This window comes from Carcharhinus amblyrhynchos, chromosome 19, assembly GCF_965287045.1.
Source record: "Carcharhinus amblyrhynchos chromosome 19, sCarAmb.v2.hapA, whole genome shotgun sequence".
NCBI classification, from domain to species: domain Eukaryota; kingdom Metazoa; phylum Chordata; class Chondrichthyes; order Carcharhiniformes; family Carcharhinidae; genus Carcharhinus; species Carcharhinus amblyrhynchos.
This window is the reverse complement of record NC_137342.1, coordinates 35,101,288-35,122,725: the sequence shown is the minus strand read 5'-3', so window position 1 is coordinate 35,122,725 and position 21,438 is coordinate 35,101,288. Positions and strand designations below refer to the sequence as shown.

The 21,438-nt window shown below is 41.9% G+C and overlaps 1 protein-coding gene across 1 annotated transcript in view; it reads left to right on the top strand.

Moving 5' to 3' along the window:
• The first annotated feature begins 637 nt into the window (after positions 1-637).
• Positions 638-21,438, top strand: part of LOC145355452 (transportin-3) — a 72,562-nt gene continuing 51,761 nt past the window's right edge. The window contains exons 1-7 of the mRNA XM_080207574.1: positions 638-938; positions 10,684-10,884; positions 13,069-13,142; positions 13,740-13,896; positions 17,281-17,424; positions 18,459-18,634; positions 20,820-20,958. Of these exons, the coding sequence (XP_080063700.1) occupies positions 819-938; positions 10,684-10,884; positions 13,069-13,142; positions 13,740-13,896; positions 17,281-17,424; positions 18,459-18,634; positions 20,820-20,958 (1,011 nt within the window). The 5' untranslated portion in view covers positions 638-818. The remainder of the gene's footprint in view (positions 939-10,683; positions 10,885-13,068; positions 13,143-13,739; positions 13,897-17,280; positions 17,425-18,458; positions 18,635-20,819; positions 20,959-21,438) is intronic.

Below are 21,438 nucleotides of genomic sequence, written 5' to 3'. Positions count from 1 at the left end.
GTGGGATTGTGGTTGGTGCAGACTCGATGGGCCAAACGGCCTCTTTCTGCACTGTAGGGTTTCTATGATCTTAACCTGGTAATATATTCCAGTGAACATAGAACAAGGAAAAGTACAGTACAGGAACAGGCCCTTCAGCCCTCGAAGCCTGTGCCGATCATGATGCCTGCCTAAACATAAACCGTATGCACTTACGGAGTCTGTATCCTTCCATTCCCACCTTATTCATGTATTTGTCTAATTGCCCCTTAAATGCAGCAATCGTACTGCTCCCACCACCTCCCCAGGCTGTGCATTCTAGACATTCACCATTCCTTGCCTTGCGCATCTCCACTCAACTTTTCCCCCATTCATCTTCAACCTAAATCCCCTAGTATTTGACTTTTCCACCGTAGGAAAGAGCATCTGATTATCCACTCTGTCCATGCCATCATAATCTTGCAGACCTCTAAGATTTTTCAGTTACTCGAAGCATCATTACCCCAGTGAAATGGGAAAAATTGGTGTGCTGTTTGGTGACAGACAGAAGGCCAGGAGTCCACGTGTGTCTACGTTGACCTGGCAGCTTCCTGCCTGTGCGGAACCCCAGAGTGAGAGTCGGGTGTTCCAGTCGGAGCGTTTATTGTGTGAAGCCGAGTTCCGGTGCGGGCTCAATGGCGGCAGGGAGAGCTGGTGAAGAAATTTAAAAAAAACAGAGGAAAAAAAACAATCGGGATTTTAATTTCGGGTACCCGAACGAAGGGAGTGGGGCACGCCGGCGCACCGAGCGGCTTCCAGTGCCACTGTGCTGCCCACTCGGTGCCGGAGCTGCTGGCGCCATGGCCGGGGACAGGCCCTCCCTTACCGTCGTCTACCAGGCCGTGAAGGCGCTTTACCACGACCCGGACCCGGCCGGCAAGGAGCGCGCTTCCGTCTGGCTCGGCGAGTTCCAGAGATCGGTAAGGGGGGAATGGAGGGCGGGCTACTCGAATCCCGGGGCTTCAATCTGGGGCCTGCAGACTCCTCTCATCACAGTCCGGAGAAGAGGCCAAGGCAGAGAGAGAGAGAGACGGCAACAGAGACCGGGGCAGGAGGAGGAAATGGGCACCTGCGAGCTGGGAAAGTGTTCAATTCAACAGAACTTGGCTTTAATGTGATGGATTTCGGATCAAAACGGGCGCAATGAACCCAAAAGGGAAACGTGTGGCCAAGTGAACGGGAATCCTTGTGATTGTGGATCCTGTGAGCTGAACAACTCCACAGTTAATGTTTATCTAAACTTGTCACCGAGTGCAATTCAGCTAGGGATCTTTTTAATGTTGGAACCAGAGGACGAAACAGTTCTTTAAAAATCACATTCAATTTGCTCCACTCTAATATCAGTTTAATTTCTTTGGATTAATATTAAATTTAAACTTGTCAAGAAGTTAAACGTTTTAATAATAGTACCAGAGGAGAGAACAGTTAAAGAACTTAATACCCAATGGCTTCTACTTAAATAATTTTACAATTAATATGTAATCTGAAGGTGAATATGTCATCAAATGAAAAAAATCTAAATTGTTCTGATACTGGAGGAGAGAAACAATTTAAAAATTCAGGGAGCTCCACTCTAATATAAGTCGTTGTGTATTTAATATTAATTTGAAAGGTTAAACTGATAAAGTGAAAATAAACCTGGATGCCAACAATTGAGTCAGTGGTAAGGCAGGCATTGGAAATCTTTACCAAATCCAGTATGATTTACTGTATTGAAAGTAATTTCCTACTTGATAATCTTTACTGAAGTGTTGCGTTTCCCAAGTCTGCAGCATTTCCAGATTGAATAAAAATGCTGTTTAAAATAACCGTCAAATTGACTCCCAATTTGAATAATTCTTATTGCTTGTTTCAGATCTTCAAATGAAATATTGATGAGAAGGATGGAGGATCAATGAGTGTGCATCTCTTTAGAGAAATACATTGATTTAAACTATTAGAATTCAATAATTAATGATTTAAAATAGTAGAATTTAGTGATTATTTGGATTATTTCAGATCTGACTGATAGCCTTAGAGGTTTACAATGTAACTACAGTTTAACGTGTGTTGAAACATCAGGTCCCAATGTTCTCAACTATCTTTGGGATGTGGACAATGCTGACAAAGCCATGTTCGTTGTCTTTGTGTATGAGGTGTTGGTGACCTTGTCCTTGAACTGCTACATCCCTTGTACCAATGCTGCTACCTTCAGAATATTCCAGGAGTTTGACCCAGCAAAGGATAGTGATATATGTCAAAATCAAGATTGTTGTTAATGGATAATGTTTGTGTTGGCTGAAGCGTGGATTGCCCTGTTTGGTATCATGTATTACAAGAAGGCAAAAAGGCTCTAGTTTTAGCTGTCAGCGCTGGATTAGTGAGTAGCCCTCTCCTCTGAGTTAGGTCATAAATTGAAGTCCCATTCCAGAAAGATCAACACATAATTCAGGCTAATACCTCAATGTTTGGCGGGGTGGAGGAGGGTGTTGCACTGTTGGCAGTATGGTATTTCTGTGAGATGTTAAACTGATGCCCCATCTGTCCCCCTAGGTGAATGTAAAAGATCTGGTTGCATTATTTTGAAGAAGAGCAGGGGAGGATGGTGGAGTTCTCCTGATATCTGGCCAACAACTATCTTGCAACTAAATCACTGGGCATTATCTCATTGATGTTTGTCAGACCTTCCTGTGCATAAATTGGTTTCTTCAATACCCAGTTTTACTCAGTGACTACACTTAGTGGCATTGAAACACATTGAGATGCTTTGATATGAAAGATGCTATCTATATAAATGCAAGCAAAATGGTGTTTAATTTATTCAAAGGTCACGTAAGCATTAAGAATATTTGCTGAAATGTAGCCTTTTTCTGGTATGTAATAATACGATGTTACTTAGTTACTTAATGTTGAGTTTTAAGAGGCAAAAAAAAGCCTTTTCGCACCAAAGGGTGTGTAATCTGAGTGTATTCAAGCACTTCACATCGTCACGTGATATGTAATGCATTTAAGAGTTTACTTTAATTTACCTTTGCTTGAAGAGATTTTGAGAAAGAAGCTTTAATTAATTTCTCCCAACCTGTAGGATAGAAATTAATTTTGAGTTTTCTAAGAAAGCAACAAAGAATGTTTTCTGCAGCAGAGCTGTTTAGGAATTCTACATGCTGGATGATATTCTGAGTGGAAGGTGGTAGGTTTGTGTTGATCTCGAGGAACATTCACATGATCTTGGTTGTGGGCCAGGAAGGGAGAAATCAGGCAGTTCCTGTTCCTGATTGTTAGCCAGTGACCTTTGCCATTAAACCTGATACCCTGAGCAGGCAATGATTGCTGTGTGGGTGTGATTTGAAAGGTCCTGAGCAGGCAATAGTTGGCAATGGTGAAATTGAAAGATTTGAGTGGTGTGCATCCCTAACCCACGCAGGGTTGTTTGGGGGGGTGGTGTATGTGCAGTGGATGGAGGATTTTTAGTCACTTGCTAAGCTGCTGTCATGATTGGCACCTGAATTGGAGCTGCTCATTCTTAATCTTTGAACAGATAAGAACTAGCATGAGCAGCTCTGGCTCACTGGCACTGTTTCTATTGCAATGTACTCAGTATGATTTTACTCCAATGCACTGGGCATGTGAGATGAAGGATAGTGCAAAATGGGCAAGTTGTGTTGTCTGGTGGGAAAGGGTATGGATGTGCAGTGTGATGTGGGGAGGGTGTAAAGTTGCAGTGTAATGTACAAAGAGAACAAGCCTACCAAATGTATGCCAACACAGATCCTCCCTAATCTAATATTTTCTTGCCGACGTAGTCCATATCCCTCTCTTCCCTGCCTGTTCATGCATTTATCCAAGTGCCTCTTGAACGTTGTTATAGAATCTGCTTCCACCATCTCCCCTGGCAGCACATCCCCCACCACACTTTCAACCTAGGTCCCTGAGTAATTGACCCTTCGACCCTGGGAAAAAGACTCTGACTATCCACTCTATCCTGTTATCTTGTAAACTTCTATCACGTCCCCTCTCATCCTCCGACGCCCCAGTGAAAACAATCCAAGTTTGTTCAACCTTTCTTTGTCGTCCATACGCTCCAAACCAGGCAACACTCTGATAAATCTCTTCTGCACCCTTTCCAATGCATCAACATCCTTCTAGCAGTGTGGCGACCAGAATTGTTCACTGTCCTCCAGATATGGCCTAATGAAAGTTTTATACAGCTGCAACATGATTTTCCAATTCCTATGCCATTTGCCTTCTTGACCACTTTGTCCACCTGAGTTACTACCTTCAGGGAATTGTGGATCTGTATGCCAAAATCCCTTTGTGTGCTTAAATTTGTGAGGGATCTATCATTTACTGTATACTTCTGCAATAGATCTTCCAAATCACATTATTTCACATTTGTCCAGGTTAAATTCCATCTGACATCTTTCAGCCCAGGTCTCTAGCTAATTTATATCCTGCTGTATCCTCTGACAACCCTCCTCACAATCTGCTCCTCCCCCAATTTTTGTATCATCTGCAAATTTACTAGAGAGACCACTTACATTTTCCTACAAATCATTTACATATATTACAAACAACAGAGGCCCCAGCATTGATCCTTGTGGAACACCACTTATCACAGACCTCCAGCTAGAAGAACACCCTTTCACTGCTACTGTCTGCTTTCTATGCCAGTTTTGTATCCATCTTAGCAGCTTACCTTGGATTCCATATGATTTCACCTTTTGTATCAGCCTGTCATAAGAACATAAGAAATAGGAGCAGGAGTAGGCCATCCAGCCCTTCGAGCCTGCCCCGCCATTCAATAAGATCATGGCTGATCTGTCGTGGCTCAGTTCCACATTCCCACCCTCCCCCCATAACCCTTAATCCCCTCGCCTATCAAAAACCCATCAACCTGCATCTTAAAAATATTTAGCGAGGCAGCCTCCACCACCTCAACGGGCAGAGAATTCCAGAGATTCACCACCCTTTGAGTGAAGAAGTTCCTCCTCAACTCCGTTCTAAACCTTTATCTTGAGGCTGTGCCCCCTAGTCCTACTGTCCTTTCTGAGCGGGAAGAGCCTCTCCACCTCTATCCTATCCATCCCATTCATCATCTTGTACGTCATGAGGAACCTTATCAAAGGCTTTATTAAAGTCCATGTATGCAACATCCACTGCCCGGCCCTGGCTAATTTTTTCTTGTGACAGAAGATTAGCTCATGCTGTCGTTCTCTTTGTTTCCTTGTTGTAAAGTAAGTTGGAACTTGTTCCCTTGGTGCAGTGTGAAATTGATTAATCACAGAGGAACATATCTATTAATGTGATTCTCCCCAGATCCATCTTTTGGCCATTTGACTCTGCAGCTTCAGCTGTTCACTTTTTTTGTGAGTGATAGGCAAGATTCCAAAGACTGATGGCAATGCGGAACAGAAAATATGCTTTACTTTACCGCATGAAGAAAATTGAGCAGAATTTTACAGCTTGTCTAAAAATTGAAATTAACTGAAGATGGTGTCAAAACAGATAGCATTGTAAGTTGAATGTTGGTTGCCATTATGTGATTAATTCAATTTTTGCATTCCCTTGCATCTTCATTCTCTTGCCTTGTCTGAAGAGTCTGCCTGATCCTGTGTCCCTATTATCACCTTAAGTTGGTGACACGATGCTGAAGAGAAAAAGGAAATTCAGTAATTCATTTATGTCACACTCCCCATTTTGCAATGCAGCTCTGGGCCTGTTGAAAGACCAGTAGAATGATTTTAATTCTAATGGCTTCTGTGAAAACCCATCAGTCGCTGGCTCTGTATGCTGTGTACTTCCTGCATTGCTGTGTGATACAACCACAGTGGAAGCAATGGTGACGCAAGGAAAAGTATTTTTGCGCAGCAAGAGTTAGGGTTTGGAATGCACCACCAGAATGTATGGCAGAGACAGATTTAATTGTGGCTTTCAAAAGAGAATGGGACCATTTCTGAAGAGGAAACATTTTCAGGAGCACATCACAAAGGTAGGGGAATGGCACTATGTGATTGCTCTTGCAGGTAGTTGGCACAGATATGATAGCCTAAAGCTATGATTCTAAGCAAGATCTTTCTCAGCTGTTGTATATGAACTTGTCTGACATGTTTGTGGCAAGCACTGTGTGGCTCAACTGATTGCATTCACTTTTAGAAGAAGGATTGCATTGTCAAATTTCTGAATTATTGAAATCGTGTCCTTTTTTCAAAAACTGACTTTTGAATAATGCAGCTGAGCCTAAAAGGAAGGAAGGCTTTTGGTATCAGTAATCTTGAAGTATGCAGAGCTAAGTAACTTTAATTCATTTTCTTCCAGTTTAGTTTTGTCCTTTTTGTTGCTATCAACAACTTTTCTAGAACCCATTATTCTCTGCTGCCAAAACAGGAAGGTTTATAATCCTAATAATGCAATGATATTCTGGGCAGGAAAAAACATTGTTCTGTGCTGACTCTCTCTAACTAGAGCCTGACTCCTTAAGTCTGTTCTTGATCAATGTCTCCAGCATTCACTGAACAATTGAGTGCTGGTCCATTTATCCCCTCACAATTTTGCAGAGCCTGCTTTAAATATTCCAGTCCATGTGGATGCTTTCTTATTCCAGCGAGCTTTTGAAGGCTATCAACAAAGGGATTTGCAGCTACATCATCCAGTTCCACCAATGCATTTTGATGGAATTGGACTGCTGCTCCTTATCTGCAGCTTTTTAAACCTTCACTGTACAAGAGGCCCCAAGGAGCTTTACAAAGAGGCAAATTAAAAATAGATAATTTCACTGTTTTATAAATGTCCCTTTCCTGATCCATCCCTGCACATCAGGATTCTTAAAAAAAAAATTATGTGAATGATACTCAAAAGTATGCAGCATTTATGCACATTAAGAGTCAGCTGCATGGTATGGGACAAAGATCAGTCAGGGAAGCAGAAAGTAATTTTCCAGATTGAGTGAATTCAGTTTAATAACTGCACACTTTGGGTTATGGACTCCTGATTGCTCTGATGTTAGCCCAGCAGTAATCACTGAGCTACCTGAAACTTTTTTTTTATAACTGGTCTGGCCTCATTAGTCTTCTTGTGCTATTTTATGATGTTTCACAGTGCTACTTAGAAAAATCTGGTATATGTGTGGCATCATGTGGACTCTTTAATATGTGGATACAGTTCTGATATTACAAATTACCCATCTTAATCCTGCCCTGGGGAGTTGCCTCGTTAGGTAAACTTCCTCGTATTTGGACCGAAGAGCGTCATTCGATAATCGCCTTAGAAGTAACCTCTTACCACCAATTCATTTCCCTACACCAGCCGTCCTTCTGGTCTTTTAGACTCCATCTAGTTGTTTTGTGTTCCATTTCTGAACCTATGATTTTTGGGAGCTTGGACAAGGTTAGTTGATGAAGGACCTTCCATTGGCAGAGAGAGACTCTTTTCGGTGGACTAAATTCCCAGTACAGTTGAGTTTGCAGTGTTAGTTGCATTTGTAGTTTCGCTACAGCACAGTAATCTCTTGAAAAGGAGTCTCACCATCAGTACTGAAGTGAGTTGCATCTCCTTAACGTTCTTCATTTCTTTCTTTCCTCTGTTCCCTATTTTGGCAAGAGCAATGCTGGTGGCTTAGTTGGAAGAATTAGATGGTGGGAGCTATTGAGTCGTACAGATTGAAGGAGCTGAATTATCCTGTTTACCTCAAATAGCTACTGATGAAAATCTTAATCTTGGTTGTTGGTAGATTATGGATTCATTGTCATCTCAGCCTGCGTGCTGATCCAGCTTCCAAACATTTGACTTTTAAACTTTTGCAACCAGTACAGTGTTGCTGATGGTGATCCAGCACCTTCGCACTAACTGAACTCTGATTCTTGCTCTGGGTGAAACCGTGTTTGGAGTCCACGTGTGACCAAGTCCCAAGCACCTTCCTTCCTTGTGTGGGGAGGAGGAAATGGCTAAAGAAGAGTGAGGAAATCTGAGATAGTTTTGCCAGATATTTACATAAGCCATTTGTTCAAAGATTGTGTGCTTGGAGAATGAAATTATTCTATAATGCTATAAACCACATCCTTTTTGTACCAGTGTTTTATCCTCTGTTCAGTAGAAACAGAACAGAATGAGGCCATTTTGCCCATTGAGTCTGTTCTGGTATTCAGTGGAATTATGGCTGATTTGGCCTCTGGCCAGATCCCTTACTAGCTTTGGTTAAGAATTTTTAATTTGAGGTTAATAGATTAATAATTGACCTAACATCAACTGTTGTTGATGGAAGAGAGTTCCAAACATTTACCTTTTTAAAGTGTTTCTGAACTATCAGTTCTGAAAGGACTTGTTCTCATTTTTAGGCTGTGGTCCCTTGTCTTGAGACTTTCCAACCAGCAGAAATAATTTCTTTCTATCCTATCTGTTACTCATAATATCTTGAAAATATCAACAGGATAACCTCTTAATTTTCTGAATTGCAGAAATTGGTCTTTATTGTGCTAATACCCTCAGAATAATTCTACAGAACAAATTTAATATTAATAAAGGAATTTATCGAATGCCTTTCACAACCTTGGGTTGTCTCAGAGATCTTTAAGGTCAATTAGGTACTTTTTTGAAGCGTATCAATATTATAATGTAGAAAACATGGTAGCCAATTTGTACACAGCAAGTCCCATAAACAGTAATAACATAATGGCTAGATAATGTGTCTTTATTTATGTTGAGGATTACATAATGACCTGGGCAAACTTCCCTGCTACTTTTCAAAATACATCCACCTGAGAGTTCCTCTGGTCAATGCCTCATTCATAAGCACCAGTGACAGCGCAACACTCCCTCAATATTGGATCAAGACTATTAGCCTGCATTCTGTGCTCAAATCCCTAGATTTTGGGAAATACTACTTCAGACACTTAAATAGCTTTTGGAAAGGACTCCCAGGTACGGTCATGAAGGGTAAAGCCCAGCAAAATCTAAGAAGCAGGTTGTTTTTCTGATGAGTTTGACTTAATTTCTCTGAGTGGATGAGCTATGATAAAGCAAGATGCATCTCCCTATCCTTATTTCATGAAGTCAGCTAGTGGCTGGCATATGAACCTGTCCTCCATGATCTCCATTTCCAACAGAACATTGTATATGCGGTGGTTCATGTTAACAGGTTTTAAACAACAGAAATATTTGCACAACAGGAAAGGTTGATTTGCACAGTTGTTGGGCTATATTGGTTTCACTGCAAATGACTAGTGATAGAGTTCATCAAATCATTTTTGAGAGTTAAATGTTCAATCCATTTAGGTTGTTAGTATAGGGGGAAAAGGCTGAATGGCAATCTTGTGCTGAAATCTTGATTGTGTATGAAAGGATAGTCCTTCATATGTGTTGTATATTTCACTTTCTCCCAAAGATTTTATGTTCATGGGCATCGTGCCTATCTGTTTGTTCCAAAACTAAAGCCCACATCAGTGTTAGGTTGCCATCGACCAATATAGTTGTGCTTCAGATGATGTTGAAGTGCAGAGATTTGCCTTAAACTTTTTCCTGTGAGACCTGCAAAAATAACCCAGTTTATTTTATTGTAAGTATTTGATCCTTTGTAGTTAGAATAAACCTTGAAGCGGAAGTGTAAAGAGATTTCTTTGATGGGGGTTGGGGCCAACCTAACAGAATTGTGGACTTCTCAAGGATGTACAACGTTGAAGTGTTATTGATCTCTTTTTCTCTTTCTCATTCTCTTTATGTCTTTTTATCCTGATCTCTCCTCCCTCCCATCTCTCTTTTTATCCTTTTCCCCCTATTTTTCTGTCTCCTTCCCCTTTCCCTCCCACACTTTCTCCTCTCCCACCTGTTTTTTTTCTCTCTCTCTCCACCCCCCCAACATTATTTCTCTCTCTGATTTCACCCTTTTTCTTGCTCTCTCCTGCCACCAATTCCCTACCTCTGTCCTTCACCCTTTTTCTCTCCTTCACCCTTTTTCTCTCCTTCACCCTTTTTCTCTCCTTCACCCTTTTTCTCTCCTTCACCCTTTTTCTCTCCTTCACCCTTTTTCTCTCCTTCACCCTTTTTCTCTCCTTCACCCTTTTTCTCTCCTTCACCCTTTTTCTCTCCTTCACCCTTTTTCTCTCCTTCACCTTTTTTCTCTCCTTCACCCTTTTTCTCTCCTTCACCCTTTTTCTCTCCTTCACCCTTTTTCTCTCCTTCACCCTTTTTCTCTCCTTCACCCTTTTTCTCTCCTTCACCCTTTTTCTCTCCTTCACCCTTTTTCTCTCCTTCACCCTTTTTCTCTCCTTCACCCTTTTTCTCTCCTTCACCCTTTTTCTCTCCTTCACCCTTTTTCTCTCCTTCACCCTTTTTCTCTCCTTCACCCTTTTTCTCTCCTTCACCCTTTTTCTCTCCTTCACCCTTTTTCTCTCCTTCACCCTTTTTCTCTCCTTCACCCTTTTTCTCTCCTTCACCCTTTTTCTCTCCTTCACCCTTTTTCTCTCCTTCACCCTTTTTCTCTCCTTCACCCTTTTTCTCTCCTTCACCCTTTTTCTCTCCTTCACCCTTTTTCTCTCCTTCACCCTTTTTCTCTCCTTCACCCTTTTTCTCTCCTTCACCCTTTTTCTCTCCTTCACCCTTTTTCTCTCCTTCACCCTTTTTCTCTCCTTCACCCTTTTTCTCTCCTTCACCCTTTTTCTCTCCTTCACCCTCTCTGTCTCTTCCATCTCCCTTCAGATGTATGCCTGGGAGATTGCCGATCAATTGCTCCAGCTGCAACAAGAAGTGGAGCTCTGCTACTTTGCAGCACAGACGATGAAGATGAAGATTCAGACTTCATTTAACGAACTTCCACCTGAAACGCATTCATCTCTGCGAGACTCACTGCTCACCCACATTCAAAACTTGAAGGATGTGTCTCCTGTGATTGTTACACAGGTGAGTTGTTGAACAAGGAAGGATAGACAAACTTGTCTCCCTGACTTCTACAATGTACGTTACTTCTGTGTAAGTTTTCATGTGGGAGATACTGAACTGATCTCATGGCCATTAGATAAAAACTGCTGTTTTACATTTCATCTTCACTTGAGAGGACCTAGACTGATGCAACGTGGCACTTCTCTTGTGCACCTCTCCACTCATCCTATGAGATCATGGGCCATGTTAATGTTATTTGAATTGTATTGTTCAGGAAAATCAGGTGGAGTGTGTTGAATGATTAAGTATCTTGTGCGCATATAAAAAGGATCTTGTGTCACGATATAGTGCAACTGACTCTCAATCAGAAGGTTTTGTGTTCAAATCATATCAGGTTTACAGAGTTTTCACAGCAGCTGCAATATTCAGATTAGAAAGATGGAGTGGCTCACTCAGTAACACATTGCCCTCTGGTTGGGGAGGGACCTGATTCAAAACTGACCCAGGACTTGGGTGGTACAGGAGTAATGTCTTTCTGGATTGAACTTTCACACATCCTCTATGCTTGCAATCATACTAGTCTGAAAATGCTTGACTTCATCTGATCTCGGAAGCTAATCAAAATTAGGCCTGTTCATACTTTGGGTGATTGCCTGGAAATACCACGTCCAATAGGCTTATCGGGGTTGATAGTATAGTGACAATGTTGCTGCACTAATAATACAAAGGCCCGGACTGATGCTGCAACAACATAATTTCAGAAAAAAAGACTGCTGGGGCGTTGGTAGGTAGGTTGGTAGATATGTAATACTACATTCTGTGAAAAAGCCTACAATCAAGAAAAAGATCTGTGCCTAGTTTCACCATCTGCTTGGATACATGTAGTGGATTGAAGGACAGTTTGTGATGGACACTGTGATCTGACTGGCTTTCTAAAGTGTTTATTAGTCACAAGTAGGCTTACATTGGACACCATAATGTAGAGATGCTGGCGTTAGATTGGGGTGGGCACACTAAGAAGTCTCAAACACCAGGTTAAAGTCCAACAGGTTTGTTTAGAATCATGAGCTTTTGGAGCACTGCTCCTTCATGAAGGACCTGCTGCTAATGGGGTGGCATGGTAGTAAGTGGTTAGCACTGCTACTTCACCGCACCAGGGACCTGGGTTCAATTCCCAGCTTGGGCCACTGTCTGTGTGGAGTTTGCACGTTCTCTCTGTGTCTGTGTGGGTTTCTTCCATGCGCTCCGGTTTCCTCCCACGTTCTGAAATAAGTGCTGGTTAGGTGCATTGACGTCAACAGGTATCGGACTGTGACAACTAGGGGAACTTCATTGCAGTTTTAAAGTAAGCCTTGTGACAAATAAAGAAATACAGAGCCATTGCTCTGATAGGTCGTGATTCCAAATAAACCTGTTGGACTTAAACCTGGTGTTCTGAGACTTCTTATTGCCGCATGGTGGCACAGTGTCAGCACTGCTGTTTCAGCACCAGGGACGCAGACTCGAATCCCGGCTTGGGTAACTGTCTTTTGGAATCTGCTTGTTTTCCCCGTGTCTGTGTGGGTTTCCTCTGAGTGCTCTGGTTTCTTTCCACAGTTCGAAAGATGTGCTGGTTAGGTGCATTGGCCATGCTAAATTTTCCCTCAGTGTACCTGAACAGGTGTCGGAGTGCGGAGACTAGGGAATTTTCACAGTCACAATAATATTTCACGTATGAGATCCATTGTATCTTGAACACAAAAGCAAAATACTGTGGACGCTGGAAACCCATCCGTTGTAATGCATCCCAGTGTAAATTGTTTCAGTAAGGTCTCCTGACCCCTACCTTCAGCACACACTGACTGTCACCCTACTAAATTATATGGAATGCTAAGTTTCAACAGTGAATTTCAATAGTAAGGAAATGTTATCCCTAACAAGTAAACAGCAAGTCTCTACTATCACATAGCCTAATGCTGAACTGTCCCTTCAACTCTTCACCACCATTTTGGCTGTGGCCTCTCACCGTTGACTTGGAATTGGGAATCTGTCATGTGATGAGCTGCAGACCAGAATCTGTTTCAGGGCTATGAACAGTGACAAGTGAAGATGGTTAACACTTTGCCAATACTGTGGGTGTTTCTCTTCTGCAGAATTACAGGAGTGATGAACTTTTATGTGGAATTGCAGTTTCTGAAACACAATTTCTTTCTCCCTTCTCCTCAGCTGGCACTGGCGATTGCGGATCTTGCCCTGCAAATGGCCTCGTGGAAAGGATGTGTGCAAATGCTGACTGAAAAGTAGGTGTCTATGGGTTTGGGGAGTATTAATATAAAAGCAGAGGAGTTGCATCTTTCCTCCGTTCTAGTTAGCCAAAGACAGTCACTGCCAGTTCAAGTCTGTTTCTCACAGTTCTTTCCCCCATCCACGTATAATTCAACTGGAAAGGTGGGTGAATGTTTGGCAATCTGTTCTTGCAACTCTGCTGTATTTTTTTTTCAAGGACTGTGTCTATGCCAAGGCCTTCTAACAGTTGAGGTGAACAAAGGCACTGCTGTATCATGGTTCTGCTGGGTGAATTTCCGAGCCTAAAGTGACAAAATGTGATTTTAAACTCATCTGTTCAGTGAAAATATAGCTATATTACATGAAGCATGCACTTCTGTCAGAGATCTCCCTGACAAAATTTGCTTTACGCTAAGATTGCTGGAGCAATATGCTTTTAAATGGTTATATTTAGGCCTGAAATTTTGTATGAGAGAAAGAAGTTGAATGTTGGTATCTTTTTTGGGGGACAGATGGTGTCCTGTGGTTGCCAACACACTGAGGTAAATTGGCTGCCTCTGTTTTATGCTTAATCTCAGATCGCCAATGACCAACCTTGCCTTCAATTTCAGGTATAGCAATGACCCGTCATCCCTTCCCTTCCTGTTGGAAATCCTGACTGTGCTTCCAGAGGAGGTTCATAGCCGCTCCCTTCGAATTGGAGCTAACCGCCGCACTGAAATAATTGAGGACCTGGCATACTCCTCAAGCATAGTGGTATCACTGCTGGTATGTATATAACATTAATACCTGGAGGGGAAAAAGTGGTCAGAGGGAGTACAACTTAATTTTCCCTTTCTACCCATTTTCCCCTCCTTCTGCTATCTTGTCATGCACAAAAAGAGGTGGTGAGTTTCAGTAGTCTGTTTGAGTTTTATCAGAGAGGATGGGGTGTTGGAGGGCAGGGAGGAAGCAAAGGAAAATCAGAATCAAATCTTAGCTCATCCTCGTCCAATCTCCATGTATACTGCAAGCTGGAGTGATGAGGTAGAGGTTAGAGAGGGAACCTTGCCCACTTTTTCCATCTTCTTTGGTCTAGGCAGTGATACCAGCTTAGCTGGCACAATGGCTAAGATCAGCTAACTCGAAACCTGGGGACTTTCTCATCTGTAACTCAGCGTACAAGGTAAAGGAAGAGTCATGTAAGTTGTTTCTTGTCTAGTTGCTTTGCATTAGCTGATCTGTCAACAATTAACTTTGGCATCCATTCTGCCAACCTATGTGTTGATGAAATACAAAGGCTTCTCATTTCAAGTGGTTTTATATTTCAAAAAGAAGCTATATTTGTACAGTGCTTCTTAACCTCAGGGTGTCCCAAAGAGTCTTCACAGGCTGTGAATGGCTTTCAGTAGTTACTGTTGCATCAGGAGAGCAAGGCCTTATAGACCAGGAGCCAAGATAAGGATTATAGGTGAGCAGGACTTAATGCCGGATGGGATACCGGCAGCAGTGTTTTGAATGTGCTCAATAATGATTTAGCATCACTATTGTTATGTCCCTTCTCTGTCATCTCTTCTCGAAGTTTAAGAACCCTGACCTCCCCAATCTTTGCTTGTAATTCAGTCCCCAAACTACCCCTTGGTCAGCAGGATAGGTGTGTTGCTTGTGGAGACACTTGTGTCATGTACAGTAACCTTGGTCAGTGTGCTCAGAGTCTGTGAGTTGGTGCATTGTAACTTATCTGATATGTGTGCAACTAAATTTGAATATTTTTGCGTTTTGTTCATTTGCCTGTTAAACTAAACCAGGTCCTGATAATAGTGTCAGAAGGTAGCAATTCAGGTGAGGATTGAGCCTTTTTTTATACTGATGGATGCAGGATACATGAATGGGTGACAAACTACCTACTATTGCTATTATAACAGGTTCTCCGGCCCTGGCAGACATACTTTGCCTCCAAACAAAATCGGTTTTAAAAACAGCAGTTCAGATGTCCTCATTGTCGATTCTGTTATATCTCACTGTTTCTTGTCCTTTTTGCATTCACATCCTTCCTTACGGTACTGAGGGTCTACTTCTAACTTTACACTGTAGTATTTAGGATCTGCTGTTTAATTTGTTTAGGGAAGCACACATGTATGTAGTGTTGCTGGGGCTGTTTGAAACTTGCATACTATATTTAGTTGTACTGTGAAAATTGCCTAGCAATATAGTTAAAGCTTTGTCTTTCTAAAATCTGGTTGTAACAAGTGAGAGTGCTTTGTGCTGTACAAGTTTGGATGCTGCTGAAGGCCAAAGACTCAAAGAAATGTTTTCCCTGCGAATCAGCCTGAAGCGTATTGAGGGTTGTAGCATGAGGTGATGTAGATGTACTCAGATGAGCTCAGGGAGGACAGATACCTCCCATGGAGTGGAAGGGCACACAAGTCTATGTGCGCGATCCTTCAAGGAAGTTTCTGCAAGCAATGCCAGGACAAACATTTTCCCAAAGGAAGAGAGGAAAACCTATTCAGCCAATACTTTTTTTCATTACTGCAATGACCCTGCCACCCAGACACCCCCCCTCTACTCCCTTGCTGGAAAACAGATGGGAGGGGATTTCTCTGAGTTTCATTTTGGTCAGCAGCTGAAGGCAATGAAATAAGGTTGAGACAGATGGAAGGAATCAGATTTCTTTTAAAAACTGCAAGTTTGAGCTGTGAGTGGTGATAAATTGTGGATCACATATAGTGAAATCAACAGACTTTAAAGCTTGTGGCCATTGAATAGCAATCAGCAACACTAGCCAATTTTCTTTCCATCCAATCTTTCCATCCACTATCTAATGTAGAAGTACTAAAACAAGTTGTGATGTCCCTATTTCCAAGGCTCCTTGTGGGTCTTTGAGCTTCAATGTTTGCAGTCAATCCAAACAGAAGATGAAAAAGCACTCCCTTCATTAGATAAACAGAAGGAATGATCTTCTTGAAAGATATAAGACAATCAAAGGATTTGATAAAAGCTTTTGAGGCTGGGAGCTAATTGAAAATTTCAAAACTGAAATCATTAGATTTTTGTTAGGCCTAAGTATTAAGGATTATGGAACCAAGAAAGGTAAATATTTTGCTTCTCTCAAAAGTTAAATAAATAGTTAGGATGCAGATCTGCTATTTTGTACCTGAATGGGAGAACAGGTTCAAGGATGATGAGGGATATTGTATGAATGCCTCCTTTGCTTAATGGATGGTGAGAATGTGGAACTTGCTCCCATAAGGGCTCATGTTCGTAGAGTTTTATGGCACACCAAGAAACCCTTTGGGCCATCATGTCTACACCAGCCATCAAGCACCTATATTCTAATACAAAAACAAATGTTGGAAAATCTCATTAGGTCTGACAGTATCTGGAGAGAGAATAGACCAATGTTTCGAGTCTGGATGACCCTTCTCTCTCCACAGATATTGTCAGACCTCTGAGATCTTCCAGCATTTCCTTTCAGATTCCAGCATCCACATTATTTTCCTTTTACCTCTATTGTAATCCCATTTTCCAGCACTTGGTCTGTAGCCTTGGACACTATGGCATTTCAAGTGCTAATCTAAATGCTTCTTAATTGTCGAAGGTTCCTGCATCTACCATTCTTTTAGGCAGTGAGTTCCAGATTCCCACCACCCTCTGGGTGAAAAAGTGTTTACTCAAATCCCCTGTAAATCTCCTGCCCCTTGGCCTTAAGGGTAATGTTTGAGGTGAGTGGCTTAGGTGCATTAAAGGGGAAGCTAGTTCAGAATGAGGGAGAAGAGAATTGAGGGTTCCACTGATACTTATCTTATTCTTCCTTATCAAACTGAGTGATGCCTAAATGCAGGCATGGACTGGTTGGGCTGGATTACATACTGTATTGTCCTCTGTCAAAGTGAGAGGAGAAGCCACCGTACTGTATATTCAGTGTAATCTTGATTCAGTCCTTTTCTAAGTGTATATACATAGGGATAAAATGACCCACTGCCAATAGTTGATGAGCTTGCCCCAGTACGAATGTTGAGACTGTTACGTGAGTAATCGGCACGTTGAGGTACTGGAGTGCTGGCAGCACCTGTAAAGCTGTAACACCTGTAGGGATCCAGATCTTTAACCAACGAGGAAAGTTTGTTGCTACATAAAGAAAATCCATAATATCCATCTCTTTTTCCCCAGACAGCCTGTACCGAACGTAGTGGCAATGAGGAAAAGACTCTAATCAAGGTGTTCCGGTGCTTGGGAAGCTGGTTTAACCTGGGTGTATTGGACAGCAACTTCATGGCAAATAATCAACTGCTACTAATCCTTTTTCAGGTTTTGGTGAGTGTTTTGGGGCTATCTGTCCAGTATTCTGCATGGCTCACTGATGTACAGGAAGTCTGAAGGAAGTGTGTATGTTGAACTGAAACCCCATTTCTATTGTTTGATAATGACTTTATTATAGCAAGCAATATATAAAAAAAGAATGAGTTCACGTGTGTAATGGTTTAACGATTGGACTTGAAGAGGCAACAATATCTCATGATAAGACAATGGGTTTGCAGTGAGGCAGCTAAAAAAACAAGTTCACTGAGAAGTACTTCGTGAAGTTGTGAAACGGGGCATTCTAATGCTTAAGACTTTAAAATCCCTACCATGCAGAAGGTGGTCATTTGGCCCATCAAGCCCGCACTGACAACAGTCCCACCCAGGCCCTATCTCCATGACTCCATGTATTTACCCTGCTAATCCCCTGACACTAGGGGGCAAAGCGTGGCCAACCAACCTAATCTTTGGCCAGAAGTCAATCTGAGTTTGAGCATGTGTTTGTTATTGCAATTGACCTCAGTTTCCTTGAGTTAGGGATGGTCCCTGACTTCTGTCTAGGGACTCTTGCAGGGAAATAATGGGTGTAGATGTTAACTGAAGGTATGACCTGATTCAGCAATGAAGGAGTCTAAACAGCTTGTCAATCAAATGGCCCACTGGCATTAAATTCTTTGGACTCCTTCATGATGACTGGTTGTTGGCGCATTACAGGAATGCACCCAGTGCCTGTGGAGCCATAACCTAATGAAAATACCACACCAAAACTTTGTTTATGTTTTTTTGGTTGTTAAAAGTTCTCCCTTATTCTATTATCTTCTAAGGCAGCTTTGACATTTTTAATGCACTGTTCTCACTTATTCCTCTGTTTCTTGGCTAAAGTCATGAACGTTTGCAATTGCAAGTGATGGACTTAAGCTCAGTAAATCAACATGTCAGTGCCTTGTACTGACATTGAGGGTCATTATTTTTTGAACAAGAATGGAGTTCCTGGCTGGTTTCTCCCATGCTAACCCAGCAATGCTTGATGGAGTGTCTTTCTATTTCAGCAACGTGATGATACCTCGACAAACCTACATGAGGCTGCTTCTGACTGTATCTGTTCGGCGTTATATGCCATTGAGAATGTAGAGACAACCCTACCTCTAGCTCTGCACCTATTCCAGGGTGTGCTAACTCTAGAATCTGCATATCACATGGCTGTGGCACGTGAGGACCTTGACAAGTAAGCATCTTGTAAATTTAATCATTGTAAGGCTCTGTTAAAATGTGACATAGCAACATAGCTTCTCTTGTTCCTTGGATATTGGATGATGCTGATGCACATTGGAGTGGATTTGCTTTGGCCATGGTGGCAAGTAAAAGCAAACTTGCAATTTTTTCCTGTATTTAAGTTCTAGAGGTTGCAGGCTGTGGTGACTTATAAAAGTCATGTTACCCAAGTCTTTGGAGCATGAGGCTCGCTTCCAGTATTGCTACAATTGAGCTGTCACTGCCTCCCACAGTTAGATTTGATACACTGATGCATATGATCTGGAATATAAAACTGATGGAGATTGCCTTGGCTAAGGTGGCAAGTATTAGGATGATGGGAGAAATTGCGAAAGCAATTGCTGAATGTGGTAATGTATATGAAGTGGAATTGACAGTAGCAGATGCTGTTATCAATACAGTGAAACTCCACAATCACCTCCCCTCTGAATCAGTCCACTGCACCACCAAATGCCATTTTTCCTGAACTTGGCTTATTTAGTAAAGTGCACTGAGAAAAAGGCATGTAGTAAGGGGTTAAATTTAAGTTGAGAATGAAAGGGGAAGCAATCTGAATGTTTAAAAATTGAAATAAAAATGGCAGAGGCTGAACATACAGGGCTGTTGCATCAGTTTAAAGTGACAGGCAGTTTTACATTTTGGGTGATCCTTCATCAGATCTAGAAACAGGGACATGAGCAAGCCAATTTGGAAAGACGACCTCTGAAACTCTAACCTGTCTTCTCATTCAGATTGACCTGATCTGCAGTTCCAGTACTGTTTTTATAAACTTCAGTCAATTTGAAATGAATTCTCTTCTCTCATTGATCTTTTCTGGTCATGTGCATAAGCAATGTGTTTAATCTCACGTTTTCCTGCTTGGTTGTGCAGATTGGTTGCAAACATTCTGCTGAGCCAGTTTTGTTTTTTATTTTATTATTACTCAGTCTGTGCCATTTCTTAAAAAAATTCTTGGGATGCGCATATTGTTTTTAAGGGTGGCAATTATTTTCTGTCCTTAATTATCCTTGAAAAGGTTACTGTGGGCCTTTTTCTTGGAACTAATGCTGTCTGTATGGTGAAGATCCTCCCACAGTGCTTTTGTTGGGTAGGGAGATTTTGACCTGATGATGGGAGTGGGAATATGTGTCCATATGTGTGAGACTTTGAGAGACTGTCCCCAAAGTATTATAAAAAGTGGCGTAGAAAGGTGGCCATTGGGCCAATATTATTTCTTCTCTCAAGTAATGTGATAACATTTACCTGCTCTCTAACTGTAATTACACACAAGGGTGCTCTATGTTCCCTCTTTCTATGACGTGCATATATTTGATTTCTGCTTTTTGGGCATGTGTGCCTGCCACGCACACTGCTCCACTCAGGTTTATGCATGAGCTCTCTCTCCTTTCATGCTCACTTCTTTCTCTTCTTTGTGCCTCCCATCACTGTAAGATCTTTTTTAATGGCAGCTGTTATCTCCCCTCTTTCCCCTTCTCCAACCGTCGCTCTTTTTGGTGCACCCTTCCATCACTTTTTATTTTGCTTTCTCCTCACCTACGGTATATGCAAGAGGTATCTCTTTGATGTGTTCTCTCTCCTGACATCTGATTTTCAATAGTTTACAATTGTTACTGGGCTAGCAATCCAGAGACTGCACTGTAGTTCAGCGAATGAGACTTCAAAATACACCTTGGCATTTTGAGAATTTGTATTCAGTTTAGAAAGAAAATCTGAGAAGTAAATAAGGGAAAGAAGCTGTCAGATTTTTCTGAAGAAAGGAAATCTGCCATTTTTTTGTGGGGGTGGCAACCTGCCTATTTTTACCTGGTCTGATTTTTAAGTGACTCCAGACTTGCACCACATGATTGACTATCAACCTGCCTCTGAAATGCCTCAAGCCCCTCAGTTAAATTGGGCAGGATCAGCAGAGTCAGGAACTTGATTCTCATTGCCCTAGACCCTAGCAGCAAATAGAGCATAGCATCCAACTGCTTGAGATAAGCTTCGTCTCTCATGAGCTGATGTTTTGAATATTTTATCCAATGTAGCATTGTTAATTAATAGGGCATCAAGGTTTATTTTTTTAAAGGAGGAAACTGAAAGGATCACATTTTACTCTGCATTCCATTCTGATCTCTAGTCATTCTTTCTCTGTACAGGGTTCTGAATTATTGTCGTATTTTTACCGAATTGTGTGAGACATTTCTAGAGACAATCGTACAGACCCCTGGGCAAGGGCTCGGAGACCTGCGGACACTGGAACTATTACTGATTTGTGCAGGGCATGCACAGTATGAGGTAGGGAGAGAGACCTGGTCACATCATGGTGGGCAGATCCTAACGATTTTACTACATCAGCTTTGACGGGTCGCATTATCCCCTTCAGAAGGCAGGGACCTGTGATGGGCACATTTCCTTGGTGTCAGTTGTCCTTCTGTTCCCCAGTCAAGGGACTTGGTTGAACAAAGGGGTGCAGTGTTGGAGCTTTCAGCTTTATTCATTCCTGATGCAGTCTTCTCTGCTGGACAGCCCTCAGCAGGGAATTGCTGGGTGGGAGAATCCACTGAACTTTCCTAATCTACCTTCGGCAATGAAATGTTTGTGCATTCCCCACTGTCCTGGCTCAGTTCAGCAAACCTGCTACAACCAAGGAATGACTTTGTGACCGAGTTTCATAATCTGGAGAGCAATTAAACAATTAACCATGGAAATCTGAACCCTTCATTTTGAAGAAAACCTTGTGTATGTGTTTTAGATATGTACTTACCAATGATCAAA